Source organism: Canis aureus, chromosome X, assembly GCF_053574225.1.
Source record: "Canis aureus isolate CA01 chromosome X, VMU_Caureus_v.1.0, whole genome shotgun sequence".
Taxonomy (NCBI): Eukaryota; Metazoa; Chordata; class Mammalia; order Carnivora; family Canidae; genus Canis; species Canis aureus.
The window spans coordinates 48,426,397-48,454,161 of record NC_135649.1 but is presented as its reverse complement, the minus strand read 5'-3'; the positions used below and the strand labels follow the sequence as shown (position 1 = coordinate 48,454,161).

General features: G+C 40.1%; 1 protein-coding gene across 2 annotated transcripts; it reads right to left on the bottom strand.

Moving 5' to 3' along the window:
* LOC144307682 (nuclear RNA export factor 2-like) lies at nucleotides 1-27,765 on the bottom strand. 2 transcript variants are annotated; one of them, XM_077887619.1, is made up of 22 exons: nucleotides 27,621-27,765; nucleotides 26,201-26,298; nucleotides 9,557-9,740; nucleotides 9,176-9,329; nucleotides 8,794-8,877; nucleotides 8,576-8,680; nucleotides 8,383-8,463; nucleotides 8,197-8,266; nucleotides 7,957-8,045; nucleotides 7,729-7,836; nucleotides 7,440-7,549; nucleotides 5,594-5,630; nucleotides 5,133-5,201; nucleotides 4,995-5,050; nucleotides 4,748-4,855; nucleotides 4,568-4,626; nucleotides 4,342-4,457; nucleotides 4,208-4,250; nucleotides 3,567-3,639; nucleotides 2,847-3,029; nucleotides 394-454; nucleotides 1-254 (listed from the first exon to the last, which is right to left on the bottom strand). In XM_077887619.1, the coding sequence occupies exons 1-22, from the start codon at nucleotides 27,653-27,655 to the stop codon at nucleotides 210-212; spliced, it is 1,968 nt and encodes a 655-aa protein (XP_077743745.1). In that variant the 5' UTR covers nucleotides 27,656-27,765; the 3' UTR covers nucleotides 1-209. The 2 variants fall into 2 exon arrangements, with proteins under 2 accessions (XP_077743745.1, XP_077743746.1); XM_077887620.1 differs by lacking the exon at nucleotides 4,748-4,855.

Sequence of the window (27,765 nt, the reverse complement as noted above, 5' to 3'; positions counted from 1 at the left end):
CAACGTGCAGCCTCATTCTTTATTATGAAACTAAACAGCAATCATATGAGTGGGGAAAATACATGGAACAACTGATCCTCCCGGTGGTATGTCACCTGGCCTGGAACGTAACTTTGGCTTCTTGGTCAGCCAGGCCTCTTTTCCCAGTCATGGGCATTGGCATAGGCTGGAGAAAAGAGAAACGATGATGTGGATATCCAAGGCTTCTTTTAGGTGACTTGTTTGAAGGCCTCCTCTGGGATCTTGCTCTCATTCTGGAGGAAAGGATTTGAGACATCAGAAGAGCCAGAATCCAGAGTTTCATCCCCAGGCCACCCAGCCTCCACCTTCTTTGCCTTCTGGAAGGCCCAGAAGCACCCATCTGTAGCCTGCTTAATGATTCCCAGACCTCACCTTGAACACAGTGAAGATCTGACCAGCTCTGGTGTAGTTCCACTCATTTTCCTGTAGGCACCTGGAATGGGAGAACAGGTGATCTCCATTAGTACCACAGTACAGACGTGCTGACCTTGCAACGCTAAATCTATGCCACTCTTTTGCCAGGATGCATGTACCAGTATGAACATTATGTGTAATGATGAAGAAAGACCTAGTGAAAATGTCTATCACTGGCCCACTAGAATTTATGCCCACTAGAATTCAAAACAGAAAAATAGAGCTCTCTAAAAGAACAAGGGAACTTAATGTATTTTGATAAAGAAATTCAAGAAAATTTAAAAAGTATAAGTTTCCAATCATTTTTTGAGATATAGTACACATAACTTATTTTATTATTTTTTATGCACATTACATTTTAAAGTGTACAATTCAGTGTTTTCTTAGTCATAAAATTGTGCAACCATCACCATTATCTAATTCCCAAATAATTTTATCACCTTAAAAAGAAACTCCTTAAACATTAGCAATGACTCCTTATTCCTCCTCTTTCCCCAGACCCTAGAAACCACTAATCTGCTTTTGGTCCCTGTGGATTTGACTATGCTGGGCATTTCATATAAATTGAATCATACAATATGTGACCTTTCGGGGCTGGCTTCTTTCAGTTAGCCTAACGTTTTCAAGGTTCATCCATGTCATGGCATATATCAGCACTATATTCTTTTTTTATGACTGAATAATGTTCTACCATGTGGACGTACCAGATTTGTTTATCCATTCATCAGCTAAAGGACATTTGGGTTGTTTCCACTTTTTGGCTATTACAAATAATGCTGCTATGAACATTCCTGTACATGTCTTAGTCTGAACACATGTTTTCATTCCTCCTGGTAGATACTTGGGTGTGGAATGACTGGGTCATATGGTAACTCCATGTTTAACATTTTGGGGAGCTGCCAAAATGTTTTCCCCAACCCCTGCTCCATTTTATATTCTCAACAATAATACATGAGAACTCCAGTTGTTCCACATCTGCACCAACACTTGTTATCATTCATTTTATTGATTAAAGCCAGCCTAGTGGGTGTGAAGCAGTAACTCAGTGTGTGGTTTTAATCTGCATTAAATCCTTAGTGACTAATGGTGCTAAGAAGTTTTTCATGTGCTCGTTGGCCTCTTGTATACCTTCTTTGGATAAATGTCTATTCAGGCCCTTTCTCCACGTTTTAAATTGGGTTGTTTGCCCTTTTACTGCTGAGCTGCAAGAGTTCTTCATATACTCCTGTCAGATATGTGATTTGCAAATATTTTCTTCCATTCCTTTGGTGGGATTTTTTACTCTTCTGATAGTGTCCATTGATGCACAACAGCTTTTAATTCTGATGAAGCTCAACTTATCTATTTTTTTTTTTTTGGTTCCTTGTGCTTTTGGTGTCATATATAAGAAACACTTGCCTAATTAATGAAGAATTACACCAATGTTTTCCTTCATGATTTTTATAGTTTTAGCTCTTACCTTTAGATCTTTGATCCGTTATAGTCTATGTTTGTACACGATGTGAATTAGGGGTCAAAATTGATTGTTTTGCATGTGGATATCCAGTTGTCCCAGAACCATTTGCTGAAAAGACTATTTTTTTTCCAACGGATTTTTTCAGTACTTTTATTGACAATCAATTGACTGTAAATGTGAGGGTTTATTTGTGGACTCTCATTTCCACTCCATTGATTCATGAGCTGTCCATATGCCAGCATCGCATAGTTCTGATTACTGTACCTTTGCAGCAAGTTTTGAAATTAGGAAGTGTGAGACCTCTAACTTTGTTCTTTTCTTTCAAGCTTGTTTTGGCCCACTTACATATGAAGTTTAGGATAACCTTGTCAATTTTTGCAGAGAAGCACTGTTACATGGATTTTGAATCTGTAGATTGCTCTAGGTATTACTGCCACCTAAGAATATTAAGCTATTTAGCAATATTCCAACTAATAGAAATGGAACGTAGTTCCATTAAAAATTTTTTTCAACAGTTTTATAGATTTCAGGGTATAAGATTTGTGCTTTTGTTACATTTGTTTCCAAATATTTTACTACTTCGATGCTATTGTAAGGTTTATTTTCTTAATCTTATTTTTGTACTGTTCATTTCAAGTACATAGAAACACAAATAGGTTTTGTATATTGGTCTTTTATCCCAGAATCCTACTGAGTTTATTAGTTCCAGTGGTTGTTTTGGTGGGTTCTTTCAGATTTTCTATATATAAGACAATGTTACTGAGCATTGTACTATTTTTAAAATACTTCACATATATATACCATGATACATTTTCCATGGGCCCACCTTTTTTTTTGAAAGTAAACTATCCTAAGTGCTATTTTTCCAAATTTCCTGTGAGTTTCTTTGATTCACCCTCCTCCACCCACATCACTGTCCCAGTTCACCTTTTCCCCATGCACACCCAACACTTACTTCTGAGACCACTCGAGTTTCATCCCAGATTGAGTGGAGAAAGCCTGTACCATTTCCTGCTGCTCCTGGGAGAGGGTGTCCATGGAGCTGGAGGTCAGTGTAGGCTCTTGTTTGGAAAACACACTCTGAGTCTCATCGGGGGTGGCATCTCTCACAAACAGCTCATCATTCACGATGCACAGACTGGAGTGAAAGTGGGCCCTCAGACAAGTGAATGGATATACAGCTCTAAGTCCTCAACCATGATCCTGGTCTCACTGCCACTCAGCAACGAGATTCCTTCCATACCCCTACTATGCTTGCCCCCCAGGTTCCTAGGCTGGTACTTCCACCTCCCCCACAGAGCCTGCGTTTGCAGGAACTACCTACTAGCCTCACTAGATGTATACTTAATCTGCAACCCAGGGAAGATTTTACACTCACATTTATTCCTTATAAAAGCCCAATGGGATGGACAGTCTAATCCCCATTTTCCAAGGAAGACAATGAGTCACAGAGAGGTCATGTGACTTAACCAAGATGACACACACCTAGTGAGTGCTGGGATCAGGAAGTGAACCCAGTGCTCTAACTCCAGAACCCATGGTGTTAACCACCAGACTAGACTGCTCCTGTTGGCTTTTCACAATACTGAGAAAACCAAGATGTCTACAACACCACACTCCCACACCCCTGAGCTCAGGCTGAGATGAGCATTACCACCTACAACGTAGAACTTACGTGGAATCACTGACAGGGGTAGCGATGAAGGTCCGGGTGAAGGCACGAATGGAACCCTGAGACTTTCCTTCCACTTCAACAACAAACAACAGTATCCCCTTAGAATCACACATGCTTTACATGCCCACACCGTGTTCCCCATTTGGAGTCTGAGTTTATAATCATGCTGAAGGGGACAATTGTCCAATGGGAGTCAGGGTGTCTGGTATGGGGATGGCAAGACTAGGAGCAATCTGCTCCCAAGTGACAGGGCCTCTACTAGGTGCTATGGCAACCATTTCACAAATTCGTTTTATTCATTTTTCACAGATGTCTGAAAGGTGGGCATTATTAGCTCCATTTTGTAAATGAAGAAATTTAGAGGTTAAGTAATCACCCCAAGTAGTTCTCAGAGTAAGGATCTGGGATGGCAGCCATCAAACTCCACAGACTGTGTCCCTAATATCCAAGCTGTGTGGGACAGACAGGCATAGATCCAGGTCAAACCAGGATGGTCTTAGAGCAGAGTGGAGGAAAGAAAACTCAGAGGGAATAAGAAAATAAGGAAAGGGATGAAGGAAGCTGGGAGAGTTCTGAGAGTGAGCCCAGCCAGTGGCAATGGAGCAGTGGGGCATCTGGGGAGGTGCTCTATGCACACTTACCTTCCCTGAACACCCCACTGACAGAGAAGCAGACCATCTTCTCCTGAAAGGGAAGAGGCCGGGGCTAAGTCACCTACATGTCCTACCCTCCTGTGGCTTTCTGGGGCTGCCTTTGGGAGGAAGCAGGTGCTCACCGTCTGGAACCACATGTCCACCATGAAGGAGCTGAGGTCATGCTGTGTTTTGGGAAGCATATAGAGGGAGCACAGGATGTCATATTTTGTATGCTTCAGCAGCTGAACACATAGGGCTATTAGGGGAAGGAAAACCAAGCAAAGGTTAGGGGTGGCCACACCCTGGGCCCTATAATTATCCCTTCACCTCCCTTTCCCTGCTCAATCTTCCCCATCACACACGCACAGAAGTCCTTGAGATTCTTCATATTCCTGTTTTCCTTGAAGTACTCGCATAAGTTGCTTCTAGGAGAGAAAGAGAAACAGAAGGTGGATGTCTGGCCAGTGTGGGTGCTTCCAGGAGCTTTCTTGTGTCTCCTGGGGAGACAAAGGCCCCAGGAGCAGAGTGTGAGCTATGTCTACTCACGGCACTGGGTCTTTGGAATTGAAGGGAATGGCCAGGGAGAAGCAGGCCTCATCATGGTAGGCACCGAGGAGACCCTGACGGTTTCCAGAGTCATAGATCAAGTAGTACCTGTGGTGGAGTAATGAGGACTGTCTATCTCTGTGGTCTAGACCCCAAATGAGATTTCAAGATCCAATCAGCAGTCCTGAGCTTGGATAGCCTTGCTCATCCTAGCCATCCCCTTCCCCAGATTCCCAGGAGTACTTACTGCTGCAGGAATTGCAAGACTAGATTTTTCAGTTCCTCAGATCCTTTGTAGCTTTCCTGGAATAAAAAGACATTTGAGACTATGTGGCTGATAAAGCCCCCCTTGTAAAGCCCCAAATGTTTGATCATTTTCCCTCACCTTGGAGGGCTGTATTGAATATGGCATGTCAGTATCAATGATATCTGGTGGGGTTAAGTCCTGGCCATCCTAGAGAAAAGAAGAAAAAGTCAGCAGTGGAGACTAAGGAGGTGGTCATGGATGATCAGGGGAAAAGAGGAGTTCATGAGAGGGTGAGGGTCAGAGGTCAGTTATGAAAGGGCATTGGAAATTATATGAATAAGATTACAGTGGGTGTCTTCATCATGTCAAGACATCAAGTCTTTACTATTATATGCAACTCTTGCTTGTGTATGTGTGCATTTGTTTATACATGTGTTGGAATTTTTCCAGATCACATATTCATGTCTTTTTCAGGAGTCCTGGTCCCCTAAAATGGATAATTACACAAGCATGTAATCTAGGCAATACCCAAAAGGCTTGAGGGCAGGTGTGAAGGTGATCAATGTTAGTAAGAGACAATGATGAATGTAGGCACTTACCAGGCGTAACAGCTTGGGAAAACAATCCCTGATGGCACTGTCCAAAACCCAAAATAGAAAGAAATGACTGATAGGTCAGGGTTGTGAAACCTCCCTCCTTCCCTTTCCCTCCCTCCCCTCCCTCTCTTTCCACTGGGTAGCTCCCACCTGACTGCCCTTATTCCCTTCTTCAGTGCCACAAGAAACAACATTTGGAGCCCAGGCACCAGGGCTGTCATCCCCTCCCTACCTCCCTTCATTCCTCCAGATCCCTATCTAGGACTCCAAAGAGGAGAGGGAATAGAGTGGGAGCCCAGTTCTCTGCTACCTCACTAGGGGTCCAGCATTCTTCAGGGGCACGACATCACTCCTGACATGAAAGGCCCAGGATGCTGGGGCAGGGAGGTGAGTGAGGCAAGGCCCAGGAGGCAGGGAAGGAGAGAGAGGGGGATGAAGACAGAAGAGGGGTTGCAGGTAGGAGGGGAGAGGTAGTAGAGACATAGGGGAACTAGAGATAAAGAAGGAAGAGAAAGCAAAGCAAAGGGAAGGGAAAGAAGCTCGACCATGGTGGTAGGGATCAAGTAGAAGAGAGAAGTGGTGGAAATGGCTCCACAGATGCAACCCTTTCCTTCATCTGCCCTGGTTGGCCCTAGCTCCAGAGGTGGGAATGGAAAACATACAGATGTTGGGCTGGAGGTCCATTAGATGCTGGTTGAAACTTTTTCACCTGTGTGACCTCAGACTAAGCTGGGCATGAGAAACGAGACAGCCACGTGGGCAGGAGACCATCCCCAGAAGTAGAAGGTCAAGCTCCAGGTCATCATGTGCCTGAGGGTCTTTGGCCTCCTCACATGATCACTGCCTGCCCTCCTGATGGCCTCTGCGCACCTGTGCCTGTTTCAGTTGGTTTCTACTCCTGAGGAATCATATCTGTCCTGGGCTACACAGAACTTCTCTGAAGGACCAGTTGGGATGATATGATGTGTGGAGGGAGATGACAAGGATGTGTGCCCTAAGAAGCCTGTCCTTCTGTCTCCTCAAGTACTTCTGCTCTTTGCCTTCCATCATTGCCTTGGAAAGCCCTCTGCTTATTGGCAGCCACCTGCTTCTGTCTCCTTTACTCAAGGATCCCTGGTTTCTCCCTAGGAGGGCTCAGCTCCTGGGTCCGAGGAATGGATGCCATGATGGCAGCCATTCATAGCCTCGGCCTTCAGCATGGGGCAGGAAAGCCACTATGGCAGCTTGAGATTAGAGTGGGGAACTCTTTTGGAGAAGGGAAGGAGGTCGCCTCTCAGAAAAAGGGAGGGAAGCCCCATCTCAGCAGGGAGTAGGAAGGCCTGTCTCAGCATTAGGCTTTGGGCTGGAGGACCCTTCTCAGTCCAGGGCACCAGCTTGTGGCTCTAGGGTAGTCATTCCTGGTCCTGGTGAGGAAGAGCAGCCCTGTTTCCTGGAGCACACTCTTGGAGGGTATTCTAAAGAACACTGAATGCATAAGGAGTGCACTTGATATAATAGTAAGCTGTGGTGTTATATGCAACCGATGAAGCACTAAATTCTACCTCTGAAAATAATAATATACTATATGTTAACTAAATTGAATTTAAATAAATTTTTTTTTTTACATTTTTTAAAAAAGATCACTGAACACAGAGAGATGGAAATAGACCCCAGACCAGAACAGGTGAGCAGGTCAGAGGAAGGAAACTCCTTACAGGTGAGGGGCACGGGGCACAAAGAAAGGAGAAGGTGGGGCCTATGGTCCTTCCAGAGGACCAGGGTTGCACCTTCCTGCATATATGCATTCTCAAGCAGTTCAAGTTCCCAGGGCCAAAGGTTCCCAGGAAGGGTGACAGGGGTTCACACTGACCTTATGTAGGTGGGCTTGTCTGGAAAGGTGTCACACAAGGGGTTTCCTTCTAGCCAAAGCTCTTCAAGATTCAGCCCTTTCATCTTGTTTAACTCCCACACCAAGTTCAGCTGAGAAATATGAGGAGGAAACTGGAAAGGAGTCCAAGGGAAAGAGAGACACACGGGGGCCCCTGCACCCTTAGCCCTCACCTTTCCACACAGGTACCTTCTCTTGCCTCCTGTCATTGCTCTGATGAGCACTACCACCCACTATGAACCCCAACTTTGATCTAGCTTCCTCTTCCCACCTCATTTTTGGAGAGGTTCAGAATCTTGACTCTGGGGGCCTTCTGTATAATGTCAGACAGGCCATCCAGCCCATACAGTTTGTTGTTGCTCAAGTTCAAAGATAATAGCTGTTGGTAAAGAGGAGTTAGAGAGACAGTTACTATCTAGGGCCTCAGAGACAAATCTGTTCTCCACCTCATGAGTTCCACCCCCTAACGTTAATAACAGCACTGGGTCTAAGGCCTCACCTCAGGGAAATTCTCTTCAATGATCTGTAGGGTGGCAGCCATGCAGTTTCTTCGATTCAGGATTATATCAATATCATGGCCCACCAAATCTTCAGGAAGTAAAGAGGAGGCAATCAAAAGGCTGAGAGTGGTCCAGAGCCAGCACTAGCCCCTCTCCACATTACCATCTCCCAGTCTCCCTCCCAGGTAGATACCTATGGTCTAACCTGCCCTAGAATTACTACCATCAGGTAAGTATACCTGGGTCAAAGCGGAGACTCTGGAGATCAAGAGCTTGCTGGGAGACATCATAGCGTTTGTTCATGGTCAGCTGCAGAGAGAGTTAGAGCCACTGGAAGACTCTGATGGGGATAGGGAAATTGGGGGCTGGAGGAAGAAGAGGTGCGTCTGTGTGTGTGCACACAATGGACCTTGAGTCTGCATTACCTTCAGCTGTTCCATTTCTTTTGGCTCCAACTTGTACCGCACAGAGTAGGGTACACTTGAGGGATTGACAAAGATAGATATCTGCAAGAAGGAGAGATGGGTTAAGCACCAAGAATTTCATTCCAAAGATGTCCAGCCCCTGCTCTGTCCTTCTGCCACAGGACTAGGTAGAGGTAATACTCTAAACACAAACCTTCCGGTTCTCCTCGTCAAAAATCTTGTAGCTCACATCCTTCAATGCAGAGGCAGTGCAAACATCCTGGACAAAGAACCGGGCCTGGTTTTTAATGTAGTGGAACTACAGGAAGGGGAGGCAATGATAATTTTAGAGCATAGAGTCATTCTACTCGGTGGGCTCCCCCTGCCCACCACTTCCCTGTGCCCACTCATCTGGCTTCACCATCCTCTTACATCCACTGGAACAAAGGGGACACTGCAGTGTCTCTGGATTGAATTCATTAGCCATGCCTTGTCATACTTTCTCCCATAGGGAATCTAAAGGTTAAAAGAAGGGATGGGGGTAAAGAGACACAACATGGAATTAAAGCTGGAAAACAAACCCAACAGCATCCTTGTCTGACCTTCTACTGAGCTGTACAGAGCTTCTAAAGAAAGAAGCAATGGCATTATTTCTTATTTTTCTGCCAAATGTGGGTTTCCTAAACCCTCCAATGGAGAGAAATTTCCATTGGAAATCTCTCCTCCAAATATTGCCATAAGGTTGTATAATGTGGTCTTCCTTTTTAATAAGGTCCATGATAGTCTAATATGCAGACCTTGCCAAGACACTCACGGTGATCTTGAACCAGCTCCCTGAGATTCCATCTTGTGTGTTCTCTTCCACTTCTCTCTTCAGATTTTTTCTATCTCTCCACACAGTAATATGGATATGGCCTTCATTATGCCATTTCACTCTCCTCTTGTTGCGTTGGGTGTTATAAGGAGTGCTGTGGGGGGGAATTGGAGAGGAGAAGGGTGGCCATAAATGTAAGTCTTCTTCCATACACCCTCACTACTCTGTCACCAGGACTACAATTAAGATTGTTTAACCATTATTCCACTTCTAGCATTCTTCAGTTTTCCAGTGAGAGAAGAAAATGAAGACCAGGGAGAGAAAAAGAGTTGCAGAGTCCCAGGGGCTGCTACATGCAAACCAGGCTGCCTGTTCACTTACTGTCTTACTTGGGGGTCCTCCTGGACATCCACCATCGACACATTTTCATTATCCTCCTGGAGGTGTGAAGGCTGCGGCTCATATCCACCACGTTCATAATGAGAGTTCCTCTTGTCAAAATTACCTTGGAAAGAACTCCAAACTTTCTTTCTTCCTTGAGGTGAGCTACCACCATCATTGTATTCTCAAAAGGGGAACAAAAATACAAGTTTGAAGACATTATCAGTGGTCCACTTAGCATGTAGCATGTCTTATGCTAACAACACAGTAGGGCAAGCAGGGTGTCAACCTGCCCTCAGGGTTCAATCCCACAAATCTCAGAAAGGAAACTCCTCTGCCTGCCCAGATAAAACACCCTTATTTCATAGATGGCACTATCAGGGAGGAATCATAGGGGAGGAGGCAGAGGAAGAAGAAACTGTACTGAACCTTTTAAAGAATGAAGCATGATTTATTAAAAGAGAGAGAGAAAGATGTGTGTGTCCCTGTCTCAGAGGAAAGTAAAAGTGTGTGCATGAGCATCTGCATGTATGTTAATCTTATCTGTTTTACATTTGTATAATTATATTACAGATACATGTGTTTCAAATCACATTGGAAAGTGCATTATCACACAAAAGTGGACTCTAATGTACATTTTTCATGTATTATGTACTATATATGTATATCTAATTTTTGCTTCTTGTTTTTTTAAATGCCCTGTAATTTTTTTTACATCTTGGCATTTTAATATTTGAATTGATTTTCACATTTAAAGTATTAGAATTCTCTATACAGTGTATTTCTAATTAAAGGCCAAATTATCCAGTGGAGCATAGCTTGGGATTTAGGACAATTCCAAGATTTGAGTCCATGCTGTACAGCTTCCCAGAAGAAGCACATATAGGAGACTATTTCCTAAGGATATTTACACCAATAATATACTTCTCCACTAGCAGTGCAGTAGAGTCTAATTTCCTACAGTATGCTTGACCATTCAGAAGTTATTCTTATGCTTTGACCCACACATTTCACTTTTAAAATTTATCATAAAATTATTCTATGCTGAAATACATACGTATAATTATATCACTGTGCTTTTTATAGGCTCTTTGACAGAAAGACCAGTGGCTGATATTGACAGAAGAGGGGTAGAAATTATTGTCTCTAGAATCAAGGATAGATGGGGAAGAAGGAGCATGGGTACCTGACATACAGAGGAAAAAGGCCAAGGGATAGATGTATGGGCCAGAAAGATGAGGGTAATCACTGGGAAGAGAATGAAACACAAATGGAAAAAAGCCTATGAGGAACCAAATTCATCCTGGCAATATGCATCATTCTAGAAACGTTCCTTTCTTTCCATGTATAACTTTTCTGTCTCTGTTACCTCATTTTCAAGCTGACCATCAGAGAAACAGTTTACACATAGTCTAAGAAAAGATAGATCATATAGGGGAACAGCATGCAGTGATGAGTCTCTTGGACAGAGGGCTAGAGTTCAGATCATGTCGGTCCCAGATACTACAGCTATGATTGCCCACTGGACTTTGGGTACTAGCCCAGTGCTCATTTTAGCACCAACACAGAGTCACACATCATTGGTTATGGGCATAGGATTTGAGGTCAGATCAATCAGAGTTTGAATCATGCTACTAAATTCTATGGTTCAGGGAAAGTAACTTTGACTCACCTTGTTCTTTTTCCCTTAAATTGAAAACAGTAACAGTTTGCCTCATAATTGTGAAAACTGAGTTAATATATGGAAATACGTAGAAAACACATGAAGAAAGCACTGTAAGTAAGTTATCTATTGCTAGGTCAGTACTTAGTACAACATCTGGTGCTCAGTAAAGGATGAATGTGTGTCATTTGCATTCATTGTTACTAGTCCTCTGGGAAATGAGAAGGGAAACGTGTATGGGAGAACGTTGTGGTGTCAGCTATTAATGTATTTCATAAAGTAGGAACAGTAAAACAGGATAGCCCTGGTGGGAAATGACATGCATTGATCTGATTAAGAGAACCAAAATAAAAAGCTTAGACTCTGAAAGAGGCATACTGAAAGATCTGAAAGGGAGCTTACATTCTCAGTTCCAATATTTTTGCTAAAAATGTCTTATTATTTAAAAAGGGTGGGGCATCTGGGTAGCTCAGTTGGTTAAGTGTCTGACTCTTGATTTCAGCTCAGGTCATGTGAGATCAAGCCCTGCATTAGGCTCCATGCCAAGTTTAAGATTCTCTCTCCCTCTCCCTGACCCTTTTTCCTACTTGTACTCTCTCTCTTTCCCCCTCTTTCTCAAAAATAGTAAAATTAAAGTGATAGGTTCAAAAACTAAAACAGAATACTCCTGACACCTTATGACACTATGTGAAAAAAAGAATACAAAACTGTATATTACAGAGTGATATCAGCAACATGCTTGACCAGGAAGCTACATGCCTTCTTCCTCCACAGAGACACTGAGTTAACAACAATATATTAACCAGAATACCTCTGTAAGAACTCTGGAGATCAACATAAAATACAGCATCCAAGCCAAGCCCATATATATATGATTTTATATAAAAGGGATTTAATGAATCCCTTTATAAATTTATAAATCCCCTTATAAATTTATATAAAGGGATTTATAAAATCCCTTTATATAAAAGGGATTTTAGCAAAGGGTTAGTGAAATTCATGTTGTTTTTCAGGATATTTCATGCCCCTCTGCCTTTGTATAATACCACAGAACAACTAGGAGGAAGCCGCCCATATTTCCTCTCCTTCCTTGGGATGGAAATAAGAGTGGACCATGTATTCAACATTCTGGCTTATTAGGAGGCTGATCCAGGATGATCAGAGGCAGAGACATAGGCAGAAGGAGAAGCAGGCTCCCTGCAAGGAACCCAATCTGGGACTTGATCCCAGCACCCTGGGATCAGGTCCTGAGCTGAAGGCAGATGCTCAACCACTGAGTCACCCAGGCATCCCTCTGTCTTGTTTAAATTATAAAAATTACTGGACTTGCATAAAAGTTTAGAAAGTGCTGAAAACAGAGGTGAATACTAGATTAGAGCTTCAGTTTCATACGCAGATGCCAGGGAGAGCAAGAGACCATAAAAGGTATGAAAAGTCCTAGAACTTCCAGCAAGGTTGACCTTAGTGAAAGTCATCCCCTGAATGAAGCCTGTACACAACAACTGGCAGAAGTGGTTGCCTTTTCAAATGCCCAATTCTTAAAAAATTACAAGGCCTACAAAGAAACAGGGAAATATGGACCAATTAAAAGAATAAAATTAAAAACTCCAGAAACTAACTGTAAAAAAAGGTAGAGCTATGAGTTATCTAACAAAGAATTTAAAATAACTGTCCTAAAGATGTTCAATAAGCTAAAAGCGAAAACAGACAACTAGACGAAACAGGAAAATAAGGTCTGAACAAAATGAGAACATCAACAAAATGATAGAAACTACTAAAAAGAGCAGAAATTCTGGAGCCAAAAAACACAAGAACTGAAAATTTTGTAAGAGGGGTTCAACAGTAGAATTGGTTAGGCTGAAGAAATAATTAATGGGTTTGAAGACATATCATTTGAAATCACTGAGTCAGAGAACCAAAAGGTAAAAGAATAAAGAAAAGTAAGGAGACCTATGGGACTTATGAGACATTATAATGAAGAACAATATGTGCATTAGAGGAATCCCAAAAAGAAAAGAGAAATGGGTAGAAAGCTTATTTGCAAAAATAATGGCCCAAAACTTCCCAAACTGGAGGAGAGACATGGACATGAAGATTCAAGAAGCTGAAGAAAGTCCAATAGGATAAATTCAAAGAGAATAGTAATCACTACATTATAAAATTGTCTAAAGTCAAAGACAAGGAGAGAATCTTGTAAGCATCAAGAGACAGGCAATTCATCATGTACAATGGAACTTTTTACAAGATTATCAGTTATCAGCCAAAATGTTGCAGGCTAGAAAGCAGTGAGATGATATACTCTTAAGTACTAAAGTAAAAAAATTAAGTATCAACCAAGAATACTATATCTGGCAAAATTTCCCTTAACAAATGCAGGGGAAATGAAAACTTTTCCAGATAAACAAAAGCTGAGGGAATTTATTATCACTAGAATTTATCTTCAAGAAACACTAAAGGGAGTCCAAGTTAAAATGAAAGACTAGTAACAGAAACACTAAGCTGTATGAGAATATTAGGGTCTTCAGTAAAGGTAAATACATGGGCAAACATAGTAACCTGTACTATTGTAATTTTGGTGCATTTAATGACAATGAGAATTTAAATGACAGAAATATTTTTAAAAACATAAATATGTTAATGAATATACAATATATAAAGACGTAATGTGCAACTTCAATAGCATATAGTGGGGGTGTTGGAGGTATAAAGCAGTAAGTTTTGTATGCAACTGAAGTTAAATTGTTAATCAATTTAAAACAAATGCTATAACTGTAAAATATTTTATGTAATTACAATGAGAACCACAAAGAAAATATCTATAGAATATATGTAAAAGCAAATGAGAAGAGAACAAAAGCACATCACTACAACATATCAATTAAATACAGAGGAAGAGAGTGACAGAGCAAAGTAGGGATAAAAAAAGCCACAAGACATACAGAAAACAATGAACAAAACGGCAATAGTAATTTCTTCTCCATCAGTTATTGCTTTAAATGTAAGTGGTTTTATCTTCCCAATCAAAAGACGTAAATTGGTTGTATGGATTGCAAAAACAAGAGCCAACTATATGCTGTCTACAAGAAATTCACTTCTATCTAAAGACATACATAAACTAAAAGTGAAAGGGTAGAGCAGCAATGGCTATACTAATACCAGACAAAATAAATATACATTAAGTCAAAACTGCCAGAAGAGAGAAAGGTCATTTTACAATAGTAAAAGGAGCAATTCACCAAGATGATATAACAATTATTTATGTATTTATGCACTAAACTACAGAGTTCCTAAATATATGAAGCAATCTTTGATAGAACTGAAGGGAGATATAGACAGCAACACAATACTAGTAGGAGACTAATATCTAACTTTCAATAATGAATAGAACAAACAGATGGAAGATCAATAAGGAAATAGAGGGTTTGAGCAAGAGTATAGATTAATTGGGCCAAAACAAACATATACAAAACACTCCAACAACAGCATACATTCTTCTCAAGTGCACATGTGACATTCTCCAGGATAGAGTGCATGTAAGGCCACAAAATCTTTTTTTAAAGATTTTATTTATTTATTCATGAAAGACACAGAAAGAGAGAGGCAGAGACACAGGCAGAGGGAGAAGTAGCCCCATGCAGGGAACCCAATGTGGGACTCAATCCTGGGACTCCAGGATCACGCTCTGAGCTGAAGGCAGATGCTCAAACGCTGAACCACCCAGGCATCCCACCACAAAATAAATCTTAACAAATTCAATAAGAATATTGAAATAATACAAAGCATCTCTTCCAATCACAATGGAATGAAACTAGAAATCAGTACGATGGGGAAAACTGGAAAAATCCATGAATACATTGAAATTAAACAACACACTCATAAGCCAATGGGTCAAAGAGGAAGTCACAAAAGAAATTAGAAACTATTTTGAGACAAATTAAAATGAAAATGCACCATATCAAAACTTACAGGATGCAGCATAAGCAGTACTAACAAGGAAGTTTATATTTATAGTTTTAAGTGTGTACATTAAAAAGATGAAAGATCCCAAATCAACAACATACTTTTATACTTCAAGAAATTAGAAAAAGGACAAGCTAAACCCAAAACTAGCAGAAGTAAAGAATTAAATAAGAGCAGAGATAAATGAAATAGAGAAAAGAAAAATAAGAAAAAAAAACAGTGAAACTTTAGAGTTGGTTTTTTGAAAAGATAAACAAAATTGACAAACCTCTAGATAGATTCACTAAGAAAAAAAATAAAGCTCCAAATAACTAAAATCAAAAATGAAAGAGTGACATTATAGCTGATACTACAGAAATGAAAAGCACTGTAAGAGTATACTATGAATAATTGTATACCAACAAATTGGAAAACCTAGAAGAAATAAATTCCCAGAAAAACAAGACTCAATCACAACTGCAGTAGAAAATCTGAACAGGGATCCCTGGGTGGCGCAGCGGTTTGGCGCCTGCCTTTGGCTCAGGGCGCGATCCTGGAGACCCGGGATCGAATCCTATGTCGGGCTCCCGATGTATGGAGCCTGCTTCTCTCTCTGCCTGTGTCTCTGCCTCTCTCTCTCTCTCTCTCTGTGACTATCGTAAATAAATAAATAAATAAATAAAAATAAAAAAAAAAAGAAAATCTGAACAGATCAGTAGGGAGCAAGGGGAGTGAATCAATTATCAAAAGCCTTCCAACAAGGGAGGCGGGGCAAGATGGCAGAAGACTAGGATTCCCCAAGTCACCCGTCCCCACCAACTTACTTAGATAACTTTCAAATCATCTTGAAACATACAAATTCGGCCTGAGATTTAAAGAGAGAATAGCTGGAATGCTACAGTGAGAAGAGTTCGCGCTTCTATCAAGTACAACTTCTTTTTAGCCACTCTGCACTGAGCAAAATGACTAGAAGGAAAAACTCCCCACAGAAGAAAGAATCAGAAACAGTCCTCTCTCCCACAGAGTTACAAAATTTGGATTACAATTCAATGTCAGAAAGCCAATTCATAAGCACAATTATAAAGCTACTGGTGGCTCTAGAAAAAAGCATAAAGGATTCAAGAGACTTCATGACTGCAGAATTTAAATCTAATCAAGCTGAAATTTAAAATAAATTAAATGAGATGCAATCCAAACTGGAGGCCCTAACAACAAGGGTTAACGAGGTAGAAGAATGAGTGAGTGACATAGAAGACAAGTTGATGGCAAGGAAGGAAGCTGAGGAAAAAAGAGACAATTAAAGGATCATGAGGAAAGGTTAAGAGAAATAAATGATAGCCCCAGAAGGAAAAATCTACGTTTAATTGGGGTTCCAAAGGGCGCTGAAAGGGACAGAGGACCAGAAAGTGTATGTGAAAAAATCATAGCTGAGAACTTCCCTAACTTGGGAAGGGAAACAGGCATTCAGATCCAGGAGATAGATCCCCCCTAAAATCAATAAAAATCGTTCAACACTTCGACATTTAATAGTGAAACTTGCAAATTCCAAAGATAAAGAGAAGATCCTTAAAGCAGCAAGAGACAAGGGATCCATAACTTTTATGGGGAGAAGTAGTAGGTTAATAGCAGACCTCTCCACAGAGACCTGGGAGGCCAGAAAGGGCTGGCAGGATATATTCAGGGTCCTAAATGAGAAGAACATGCAGCTAAGAATACTTTTTCCAGCAAGGCTCTCATTCAGAACAGAAGGAGAGATAAAGAGCCTCCAAGATAGGCAGAAAGTGAAAGAATTTGTGACCACCAAACCAGCTCTGCAAGAAATATTAAGGGGGACCCTGTAAAAGACAGAGGAAGTCCAAGAAAACAATCCACAAAAACAGGGACTGAATAGGTATCATGATGACACTAAATTCATATCTTTCAATAGTAACTCTGAACGTGAATGGGCTTAATGACCCCATCAAAAGGTGCAGGGTTTCAGACTGGATAAAAAAGCAAGACCCATCTCTTTGCTGTCTACAAGAGACTCATTTTAGACCTAAGGACACCTCCAGCCTGAAAATAAAAGGTTGGAGAACCATTTACCATTCAAATGGTCCTCAAAAGAACCAGGGGTAGCCATCCTTATATCAGATAAATTAAAGTTTATCCCAAAGACTGTAGTAAGAGATGAAGAGGGACACTATATATCTTGTTGGATCTATCCAACAAGAGGACCTAACAATCATCAATATTTATGCCCCGAATGTGGGAGCTGCCAAGTATATCAATCAATTAATAACCAAAGTTAAGACATACTTAGATAATAATACACTTATACTTGGTGAATTGAACACAGTGCTTTCTAGAATCGACAGATCTTCTAAGCACAACAACAAAGAAACAAGAGCTTTAAATGATACACTGGACCAGATGGATTTCACAGATATTTACAGAACTTTACATCCAAAACGCAACTGAGTACACATTCTTCTAAAGAGCACATGGAACTTTCTCCAGAGTAGACCACATACTGGGTCACAAATCAGGTCTTAACTGATACCAAAAGATTGGGATCAACCCCTGCATATTTTCAGACCAAAATGCTTTGAAACTACAATTAAATTACAAGAAGAAGTTTGGACGGATTTCAAATAAGTGGAGGTTAAGGACCATCCTGCTAAAAGATGAAAGGGTCAACCAGGAAATTAGAGAATAATTAAGAAGATCCATGGAAACTAATGAGAATGAAGATACAACCAGCAAAAGCAGTCCTGAGGGGGAAATACATCGCAATACAAGCATCCATCCAAAAATTGGAAAGAACTCAAATACAAAAGCTAACCTTACACCTAAAGGAGCTGGAGAAAAAAACAGCAAATAGATCCTACACTCAGCAGAAGCAGTGAATTAATAAATATTAGAGTAGAACTCAATGAAATAAAGACCAGAAGAACTGTGGAACAGATCAACAAAACCAGGAGTTGGTTCTTTGAAAGAATTAATAAGTTAGATAAACCATCAGCCAGCCTTATTGCAAAAAAGAGAGAGAAGACTCAAATTAATAAAATCATGAATGAGAAAGGAGAGATCACCACCAATACTAAGGAAATACAAATTATTTTAAAAACTTATTATGAGCAGCTATACGCCAATAAATTAGGCAATCTAGAAGAAAGGGATGCATTTCTGGAAAACCACAAACTACCAAAACTGGAACAGGAAGAACTAGAAAACCTGAACAGGCCGATAACCCGGGAGGAAATTGAAGCAGTCATCAAAAACCTCCCAAGACACAAAAGTCCAGGGCCAGATGGCTTCCCAAGGGAATTCTATCAAACGTTTAAAGAAGAAACCATACCTATTCTATTAAAGCTGTTTGGAAAGATAGAAAGAGATGGAGTACTTCCAAAATCGTTCTATGAGGCCAACATCACCTTAATTCCAAAACCAGACAAAGACACCACCAAAAAGGAGAATTATAGACCAATATCCCTGATGAACATGGATGCAAAAATTCTCAACAAGACACTAGCCAATAAGATCCAACAACACATTAGGAGATTATTCACCATGACCAAGTGGGATTTATCCCCGGGACGCAAGGCTGGTTCAACACTCGTAAAGCAATCAATGTGATTGATCATATCAACAAAAGAAAAACCAAGAACCATATGACCCTCTCAATAGATGCAGAGAAAGCATTTGACAAAATACAGCATCCATTCCTGATCAAAACTCTTCAGAGTGTAGGGATAGAGGGAACATTCCTCAACATCTTAAAAGCCATCTAAGAAAAGCCCACAGTAAATATCATTCTCAAACTGGGAGTCTTTCCCCTAAGATCATGAACAAGACAGGGATGTCCCCTCTCACCACTGCTATTCAACATAGTACTAGAAGGCCTAGCCTCAGCAATTAGGCAACAAAAAGAAATAAAAGGCATTCAAATTGGCAAAGAAGAAGTCAAACTCTCCCTCTTTGCCGATGACATGATATTGTACTTAGAAAACCCAAAAGACTCCTCCCCAAGATTGCTAGAACTCATACAGCAATTCGGCAGTGTGGCAGGATACAAAATCAATGCCCGGAATTCAGTGGCATTACTAGACACTAACAATAAGACTGAAGAAAGAGAAATTAAGGAGTCAATCACATTTACAATTGCACCCAAAAGCATAAGATACCTAGGAATAAACCTAACCAAAGAGGTAAAGGATCTATACCCTTATAACTATAGTACACTTCTAAAAGAAATTGAGGAAGACACAAAGAGATGGAAAAATATTCCATGCTCATGGATTGGAAGAATTAATATTGTGAAAATGTCAATGTTACCCAGGACAATTTACACATTTAATGCAATCCCCATCAAAATACCATGGACTTTCTTTAGAGAGTTGGAACAAATCATCTTAAGACTTGTGGGGAATCAGGAAAGACCCAGAATAGCCAGGAGAATATTAAAAAAGAAAACCATAGCTGGGGGCATCACAATGCCAGATATCAGGGTGTACTACAAAGCTGTGGTCATCAAGACAGTGTGGTACTGACGCAAAAACAGACACATAAATCAATGGAACAGAATAGAGAATCCAGAAGTGACCCCCAACTTTATGGTCAACCAATATTTGACAAAGCAGGAAAAACTATCCACTGGGAAAAAAGCCTCTTCAATAAATGGTGCTGGGAAAATTGGACAGTCACATGGAGAAGAAAGAATCTAGATCATTCTCTTACACCGTACACAAAGATAAACTCAAAATGGCAAAAGATCTAAATGTGAGACAAGATTCCATCAAAATCCTAGAGAAGAACACAGGCAACACCTTTTTTGAACTTGGCCACAGAAACTTCTTGCAAGTTACATCCATGAAGGCAAAAGAAACAAAAGCAAAAATGAATTCTTTTTCCTTCATCAAGATAAAAAGCTTCTGTAGAGCAAAAGAAACAGTCAACAAAACTAAAAGACAATCTACAGAATAGGAGAAGATATTTGCAACTTACCTATCAGATAAAGGGATAATATCCAAGTTGTATAAAGAACTCACTAAACTCCAAAGGAAAGAAACAATCCAATCATGAAATAGGCAAAAGACATGAACAGAAATTTCACAGAGTAAGACATAGACATGGCCAACAAGCACATGAGAAAATGCTCCGCATCACTGGCCATCAGGGAAATACAAATCAAAACCACAATGAGATACCACCTCACCCCAGTGAGAATGGTTAAAATTAACAAGCCAGGAAACAGCAAATGTTGGAGAGGATGTGGAGAAAGGGAACCCTCTTGCACTGTTGGTGAGAATGTGAACTGGTACAGCCACTCTGGAAAACTGTGGAGGTTCCTCAGAGTTAAAAATAGATCTCCCCTACGACCCAGCAATTGCCCTGCTGGGGATTTATCCCAAAGATACAGGTGCAGTGAAACGTCAGGACACCTGCATCCCGATGTTTCTAGCAGCAATGTCCACCATAGCCAAACTGTGGAAGGAGCCTCGGTGTCCATCGAAAGATGAATGGATAAAGAAGATGTGGTCTATGTATACAATGGAATATTACTCAGCCATCAGAAATGACAAATACCCAACTTCTGCTTCGGTGTGGATGGACCTGGAGGGTATTATGCTGAGTGAAATAAGTCAATCTGAGAAGGACAAATATTATATTGTCTCATTCATTTGGGGAATATAAAAATTAGTGAAAGGGAATAAAGGGAAAGGAGAGAAAATGAGTGAAAATATCAGTGAGGGTGACAAAACACGATAGACACCTAACTTTGGGAAATGAACAAGGGGTAGTGGTAGGGAAGGTGGGCGGGGGATTTGGGTGACTGGGTGATGGGCACTGAGGTGGGCACTTGGCGGGATGAGCACTGGGTGTCATGCTATATGTTGGCAAACTGAACTCCAATCAAAAAATAAATTAAAAAAAAAAAAAGAAAAAAAGGAAAACAACAACAACAACAACAACAACAACAAACCTAACAACGTAAAGTCCAAGACCAGATGCCTTTCACTGGAGAATTCTATCAAATATTTAAGGAAGAATGAATGCCAAATGAAACTGCTCCAAAAAATTAAAGAAGGAACACTTCCAAACTTATTCTATGAGACCACCATTACCTTTATACCAAAGCCAGACAGAGACTATAGGAAAACTATAGGCCAATATTTCTGGTGAATATTGATGCAAAATCTTCAAAAAATGAGCAAACCAAATTCAACAGCATATTAAAAGATTTACACATCATGATCAAATGCAACTTATCCTTAAGATGCTTAAGATAGTGGGATCCCTGGGTGGCGCAGCGGTTTAGCGCCTGCCTTTGGCCCAGGGCGCGATCCTGGAGACCCGGGATCGAGTCCCACATCGGGCTCCCAGTGCATGGAGCCTGCTCCTCCCTCTGCCTATGTCTCTGCCTCTCTCTCTCTCTCTCTCTCTGTGACTATCATAAATAAAAAAAAATTTTAAAAAAGATGCTTAAGATAGTTCATCATGTGAAAATCAATGTAATATGCTACATTAACAGAATGAAGGACAAAAACAAACTGATGATTACAGTTATGCAGAACATCATTTTACATAACTTAAAACATTTTCATAATTAAACACTCGACAAAATAGGAATGGAAGGAAACATCAGTAATCAGGAGAGGGATGCAAATATAGACCACAATGAGATATCACCTACACCTATCAGGATGGCTACAAAAAACAAAAAATATACAGATCAAGTGTTGGTGAGGATGTGAAGAAATTGGAAGTCTTTTGCACTGTTGATGGAAATACAAAATACTGCCTTTATGGAAAATAGTACAGAGATTACTCAAAACATTAAAAATAGAATTACCATATGACCCAGCAATACAATTCTGGGTATATAGTTACAAGAATTGAAGGTAGAGTCTCAAAGAGATATCTACATATGCATGTTCATACCATTATTTATAAACAGTCAAGAGGTAGATGGTAAAATGCTCATTGACGGATGAATTTTGGTATATACATACAATAGGATATTATTCAGCCTTAAAATGCAACAAAATCCTGTCACATGATACAAGATGGATGAACCTTGAAAACATTATGGTAAACTAAATAAGCTGGTCATAATAAGACAAATACTGTATGATTCCACTCTTATGAGTTATCTTAGGTATTCAAATTCTTAGAAATGGACAATAAAATGGTGGTTATCAGGGGCTGGGGGAAAAGAGCAAAGAAAAGTTGCTGTTTAATATATAGTTTCAGTTTTGCAAGATGAAAAGTTATGGAGATTGATCTCACAACAATGAGAGTATACTTAGCATTGAACTATATACTTAGAAATGATTATGTTGGTAAATTTTGTGTTCTGTGTTTTTTTTACCACAATTAAAAAAATATACATTATAATACATTACTTAGAAGTAAATATTAGTGATTTTGATTTATAAATATAAAGAAGTCAAGATAAAAACATAAGAATGTCAATTGTGTTTATAAATGTGTGGTTGGAATGCAGATAGTTTTAGACTTTCATGTTTACCACTTCACTTGTATACAAGGCTGGGTTCAGGTTTTGTCAGGTGCTCAGGGGGAAGCACTATTCCTATTGACTCACTACACAGTGAAATAGAAACAATTTATTATTGATAATCAGAATCCCTCTGTCTTCTCTCTGATTAATAAGCTGCAACAATTTGGATAATTCACCAAATTTATCCTGGTCCCAAATTACTTATATGTAAAAATCAGGGATTAGAGCTAACCACCATCTTGATCAGGATATAAAGCATATACCACACTTCAAAGGTTCCCAATAAGTCTATCTCTCATCTCCATGTAAACCTTGATCTAAATTCTGTCATTACATACTCATCTTGCCGGTTCTAGAATGTCGTATGAATGGAATCATACATTCTGTATGCCTTTGTGTCTGGATTCCTTAAGTCAGCACAATGGTTTTGAGATTCACCATGTTTTTGCCTTTTTATTGTTCAGTAATATAGCATTGTATGTATCTGTATACCTTTGATATTGTTTCAATGAGATTTTAGGAAGAAATGAAAGTAGATCTTTATGTTAAATCAGCCATTTTTCTTGATCAGTTTTCTATTGTTTTATAGTGGATATAATTTCTTCCTTTATCACTCCTTTTCTCTCTTGAAAATATTATCTTAAGGTCCCGTTCAGCTTTTTCTATTTTTAAAATATTTCTTTAGTGCAAATAATTTGATTTGTTGAGTTTGTTCTGTTGCTTCCATCCTTACCCTGGGTTTTGATTATCTCTTGCAAAGAAAGCTTCACTGCCAAGTCAGTGCTGTGCTCATGGGTGCTTGGCTTTCATCTACACCTTGTTTATTACTATTGGCATATTATATATATTTATTAATGTAATATTATTATTCCAAAACTATAACTATAAAATTTTCAAATGAAATATAGTTAAATACTTGCATTACCATCATTTAAATTACTCAGTTCTGAACCTTGTTCATACACCGGAGCCACTTGGGGATTTTGAAAAAAGAGGGAGGAGTTAAGATGGCTGAGTAGTAGGGGGATCCTAAGCTTGCCTCATCCCTTGAACACAGCTAGATAAATATCAAATCACTCTGAACACCCAAGAAATTGATCTGTACTGAGAGAACAAAACTGCATATCTATAGGAAGAGAAATGATCACCTCGTGGAAGGTAGGAGCTGCAGAGAGTTGATTTAGTGGAGAAAAGACCTGCAGGTGCTGCAAAGTGGAGGGCGCTTTGATCAAGGAGAGAAGGGGAAGGGGGTGGGAGAAAGGGAGGGGGACAGCAGATAAGGATTACACAAGAAAAACATCCCCCAAACCACTGACTGGGAAAAGGAGAGGGGTTGAGTACCGCAAGTTATAAGCAGCAGAGTGCAAAGTCTAAAGTTTTAGAAGTCTATGCCATCACCAGGGTCGTGCCTGGGGGCTTAGTGGTGCTCCTGTGGGGACGGAGGGCAGAGACCCTGGAGTAGGCACTGTGGTCTGAGATCCCCTAGGTCACACAGTGAGAAACAGTTCTTGGAGTGCATTTGGGAGTGATGGCACAGCCTTACTGGGGACAAAAGAACTGGCAGTGCCAACATGCTGCCCTGTTGCCTAGCACAGGAACAAAGACACAGGTTGAGGGCAGCAAACCTTGGTGCCAACTTTTTGCCGTGCTTTATCGCAAACTCCAAACCGCATCATGGTTGTGCCACTGCTCCTCTGGGACAAACCCTCAAACCACAGATTTGTGGTGAGACCCTCTCCCAGAGGACCAGTGCAGGTTCAGGCCATGTGGGTCTCTAAAATTTGGAATTTTGAAACCCAGCTGAATGCCTGAGATAAAACACAGGAGTACTGTGCCACCTGGCAAGCAGACAGCTCAGACACAGGCAGGGTGAAGGCAGGGATCTGACAGAAGCCAGAGACACAAGAGGAGTGACTGTATGCTCTTCTGTGAAGAGTGGCAGGTGCGAACTCCCTGCTCCAGAGAGGAGAGTTGGTTGAGGCCATTCCCTATTCCCTCCAATCAGCATTGAAAGACTTCAGTGAGCAACACAGTGCCCCCAGCGGAGGCTGGAACTGCTTACAACAAACCAGGGCCCTGCACCTGGCTGGAGCATCTTTCCTTAGGCAAGTCCTCCCATGAATCAGTGCAGCAGGCCTCACCCCTAGAAGATCAGCATAAACCCCTTGCAGGCACCAAGTTTACTGATCATAGGGTGCTGTGCTGCAAAGCTTCAGCTCTAGAAGAAGTAGGATCTAGCTTCTTCTTTTTTAAAATCTAGCTTCTTTTAACAAGCAGACCAAAGGACACCTAGTTATGCCACACAGTGAACAAGGCCTCAGACATGAGAATTTCAAATAATTCTCATGTGTCATAGAATATTATTCTTTTAAATTTAAGAAATAAAAAATAGTAATATAAAGTTTTTTTTTTAATATAAGAGGACTATTGAGAAATAATGCATGAAAAGGGAAAGGTACTGTTCAATCCTAATTAGTTACAGAAATGCAAAGAATTGGAAATAATAGCAAACCAAATCCAGCAATGGGTAAAACAGATAATACAACATAGCAAAGTTGTGTTTAACTCAAACTTTCAGTGTGGTTTAACATTAGGAGATCCATAATATAATCCAGCATATTAATAAGATAAAGGAGCAGGGAAAGGATAATCATCCCAAAGATTTCAGAAAAAAAAGGCATACAATAAAATTCAATAACCAATCAAGATTAAACAGCAACAACTCTCAGCTAACCAAGAATAGGGCAATATTTCTTTAAACTAATAACAGGTATTAAAAAAAAAGGACTACAACGAACACCATACATAATTGTGAAACATTAAGAGCATTCCATAATATATCAGAAGAGGCAAGAATGTCTCCTTTAATCAGTTCTTTTTTTTAAGATTTTATTTATCTGAAAGAGGGCCTGAGTGGGGAGATGGACAGAGGGAGAAGGAGAGAATCTTAAGCAGACTCCAATCTCAGGCAGACTCCACACTAAGCGCAGAGCCCAACATGGGGCTCAGTCTCACAACCCTGAGATCATAACCTGAACCAAAATAAAATCAGTCGCTCAACCAACTGAGCCACCCAGACACCCCTCATATAATCAATTCTGTTCAACATCTTACTGAGTCTCCTAGGCAGTGAGTGAAGTTAATAAAAATAAATAAATGCATACATACATACATAAATTAGTAAGTGTGTAAAAGTGAAGAAACAAAACTGTCTTCATAAAAAACTTCAGAGAACCACAGAAAAGTATAAGAATAGAGATTAACCAATTTATTGGATGTAATACTAATATACACAAAAGAATTTTTAAAATTGAAAATAATATTTCATCATGAATATATCATTTACAATAGCAAAAGGATTTGGTTCTCTGAAATATTCTATGAATTGGCCCACACTTGGCAACTCCTTCACTTGTAAACTCCATGATGTTCTGTTACAGCAGCCTGAATGGACTAAGACACTACCTCTCTCTTTGATATTCAAATTACATATTAGCATAGTTATCTTAAAAATATGACAATATAAAAATCCTTTTACCTTCACTTCTGTATTTTTTATATTTCTCATATGGAAGAACATATTTTTGTTGTTGCTGTCTTTCAGACATAGCATTTTGTATGTCAAACCTGGAAGTGCTGAAATGAGAAAAAAATAAAGTGGATATAATATAATAAAAATATTATACATGACAATATTCTTTATCTATCAAACAACATTTCAAAACTCCACAAATGAAACACAATCCTTTACTTGTTGAATTTTACTCATTCACTACCATCTATATGTTCTTTATTAAATGTATCACCTGTAATTTTAGTTAATATTTTTTCTTAAACAAATTTACTATTTTTTTCCACATGAAGAACAGGAGGAAGGGAAAGTTTTCAAGGATTCTAAGAAGCAATGGTTAGAAAATCAGGAGGAAAGTCAGAAGCAAAGAGTGTCTGATTGGCTTAGTTTAAGCCATTTAGAGATCTCTAACACAAAAAATATGCACCCAATGTGTACTTTGAAAAACTGTTGAACTACAAAGCAAATATAAGAAAGACATTTTAAAACTTCATATAATGGCTACTGTCACACTTAAAAATATTTTTGAGCATAGTTGAGCTTTCATCTTTATACTGAAAAAATATCCAATTTTTAATTTTTATTTTATTTTATTATTTTTATTATTTTTTATTTATTCATGAGACAGAGAGAGAGAGAGGCAGAGACACAGGCAGAGGGAGAAGCAGGCTCTATGCCCGGAGCCTGACGCGGGACTTGATTCCGGGACTCCAGGATCGCGCCCTTGGGCCAAAGGCAGGCACCAAACCGCTGAGCCACCCAGGGATCCCCAATATCCTTTTTTTATTTTTAAGTCTCTCTTCTTCTGTTTCTCTACAGAATTAAAGAGAAAGAAATTAAGGTCAGATTTGGAATTGTTTATATGAATTTGCATCTAGAAGGTCTTCCGTGTCTTTGATAACATGGCCAGACAAGGGCAGAGGAGTCCAATACAGACCGCTAATATAGCAGGGTGATAATCAAGAATAGGGCTTTAGTGTGGGGGTGGGGAAGAGGGAAGGGAAGGGGGTCCCACCGCGTTTCTAGAGACGAGAAAATCGACAAGAAATCTAGAGAAGTCCATAAACCCCTCCTGCGTCCTCTCAGGGCAATTCTCTGAGTAAACATCTAGTATTTACTGGTGCCCCACCCACTCAAGTGCGGCTTGCCACGGAGGGCTATAAAAACTGATGGAAAGGTTGGAATCTGAAACACTCTCACGAAATTCTCCCTGTGCCAGGGTGCAAACCGTGGTTATAAAGGTCTTTTGTACAAATAGGTCTGACTCCAAAAAGCTAAGTTGAAGACACTTCAGGAGATTCCACACACTTAAAGGCACACTCTCACACGACCGGAGGGAGCTCACATGACTGTAGGATCAGCGTAACCCGCAGTTGTTGGGATCTACCTGACTTCCAGGGCCTTGACTGGCAGGGTCCACATGACAGAGAGATCGAAGTCGCCTCACGGTTCAGAATACCTCAATTTTCGCTTGACTGAGAAAGCTGAGCCTCACGTGACCATGGGATATAGACGACCAACAGCGATTGGGT

Coding starts and splice junctions, on each gene's coding strand:
- LOC144307682 (XM_077887619.1), bottom strand. CDS start 27,655: ATGTGGACCCTGCCAGTCAAGGCCCTGGAAGTCAG. Junction 9,330..9,556: donor GAGGACCCCCAAGTAAGACA/GTAAGTGAACAG, acceptor TCCCCCCCACAG/CACTCCTTATAACACCCAAC. Junction 4,251..4,341: donor TGGACATGTGGTTCCAGACG/GTGAGCACCTGC, acceptor CTTCCCTTTCAG/GAGAAGATGGTCTGCTTCTC.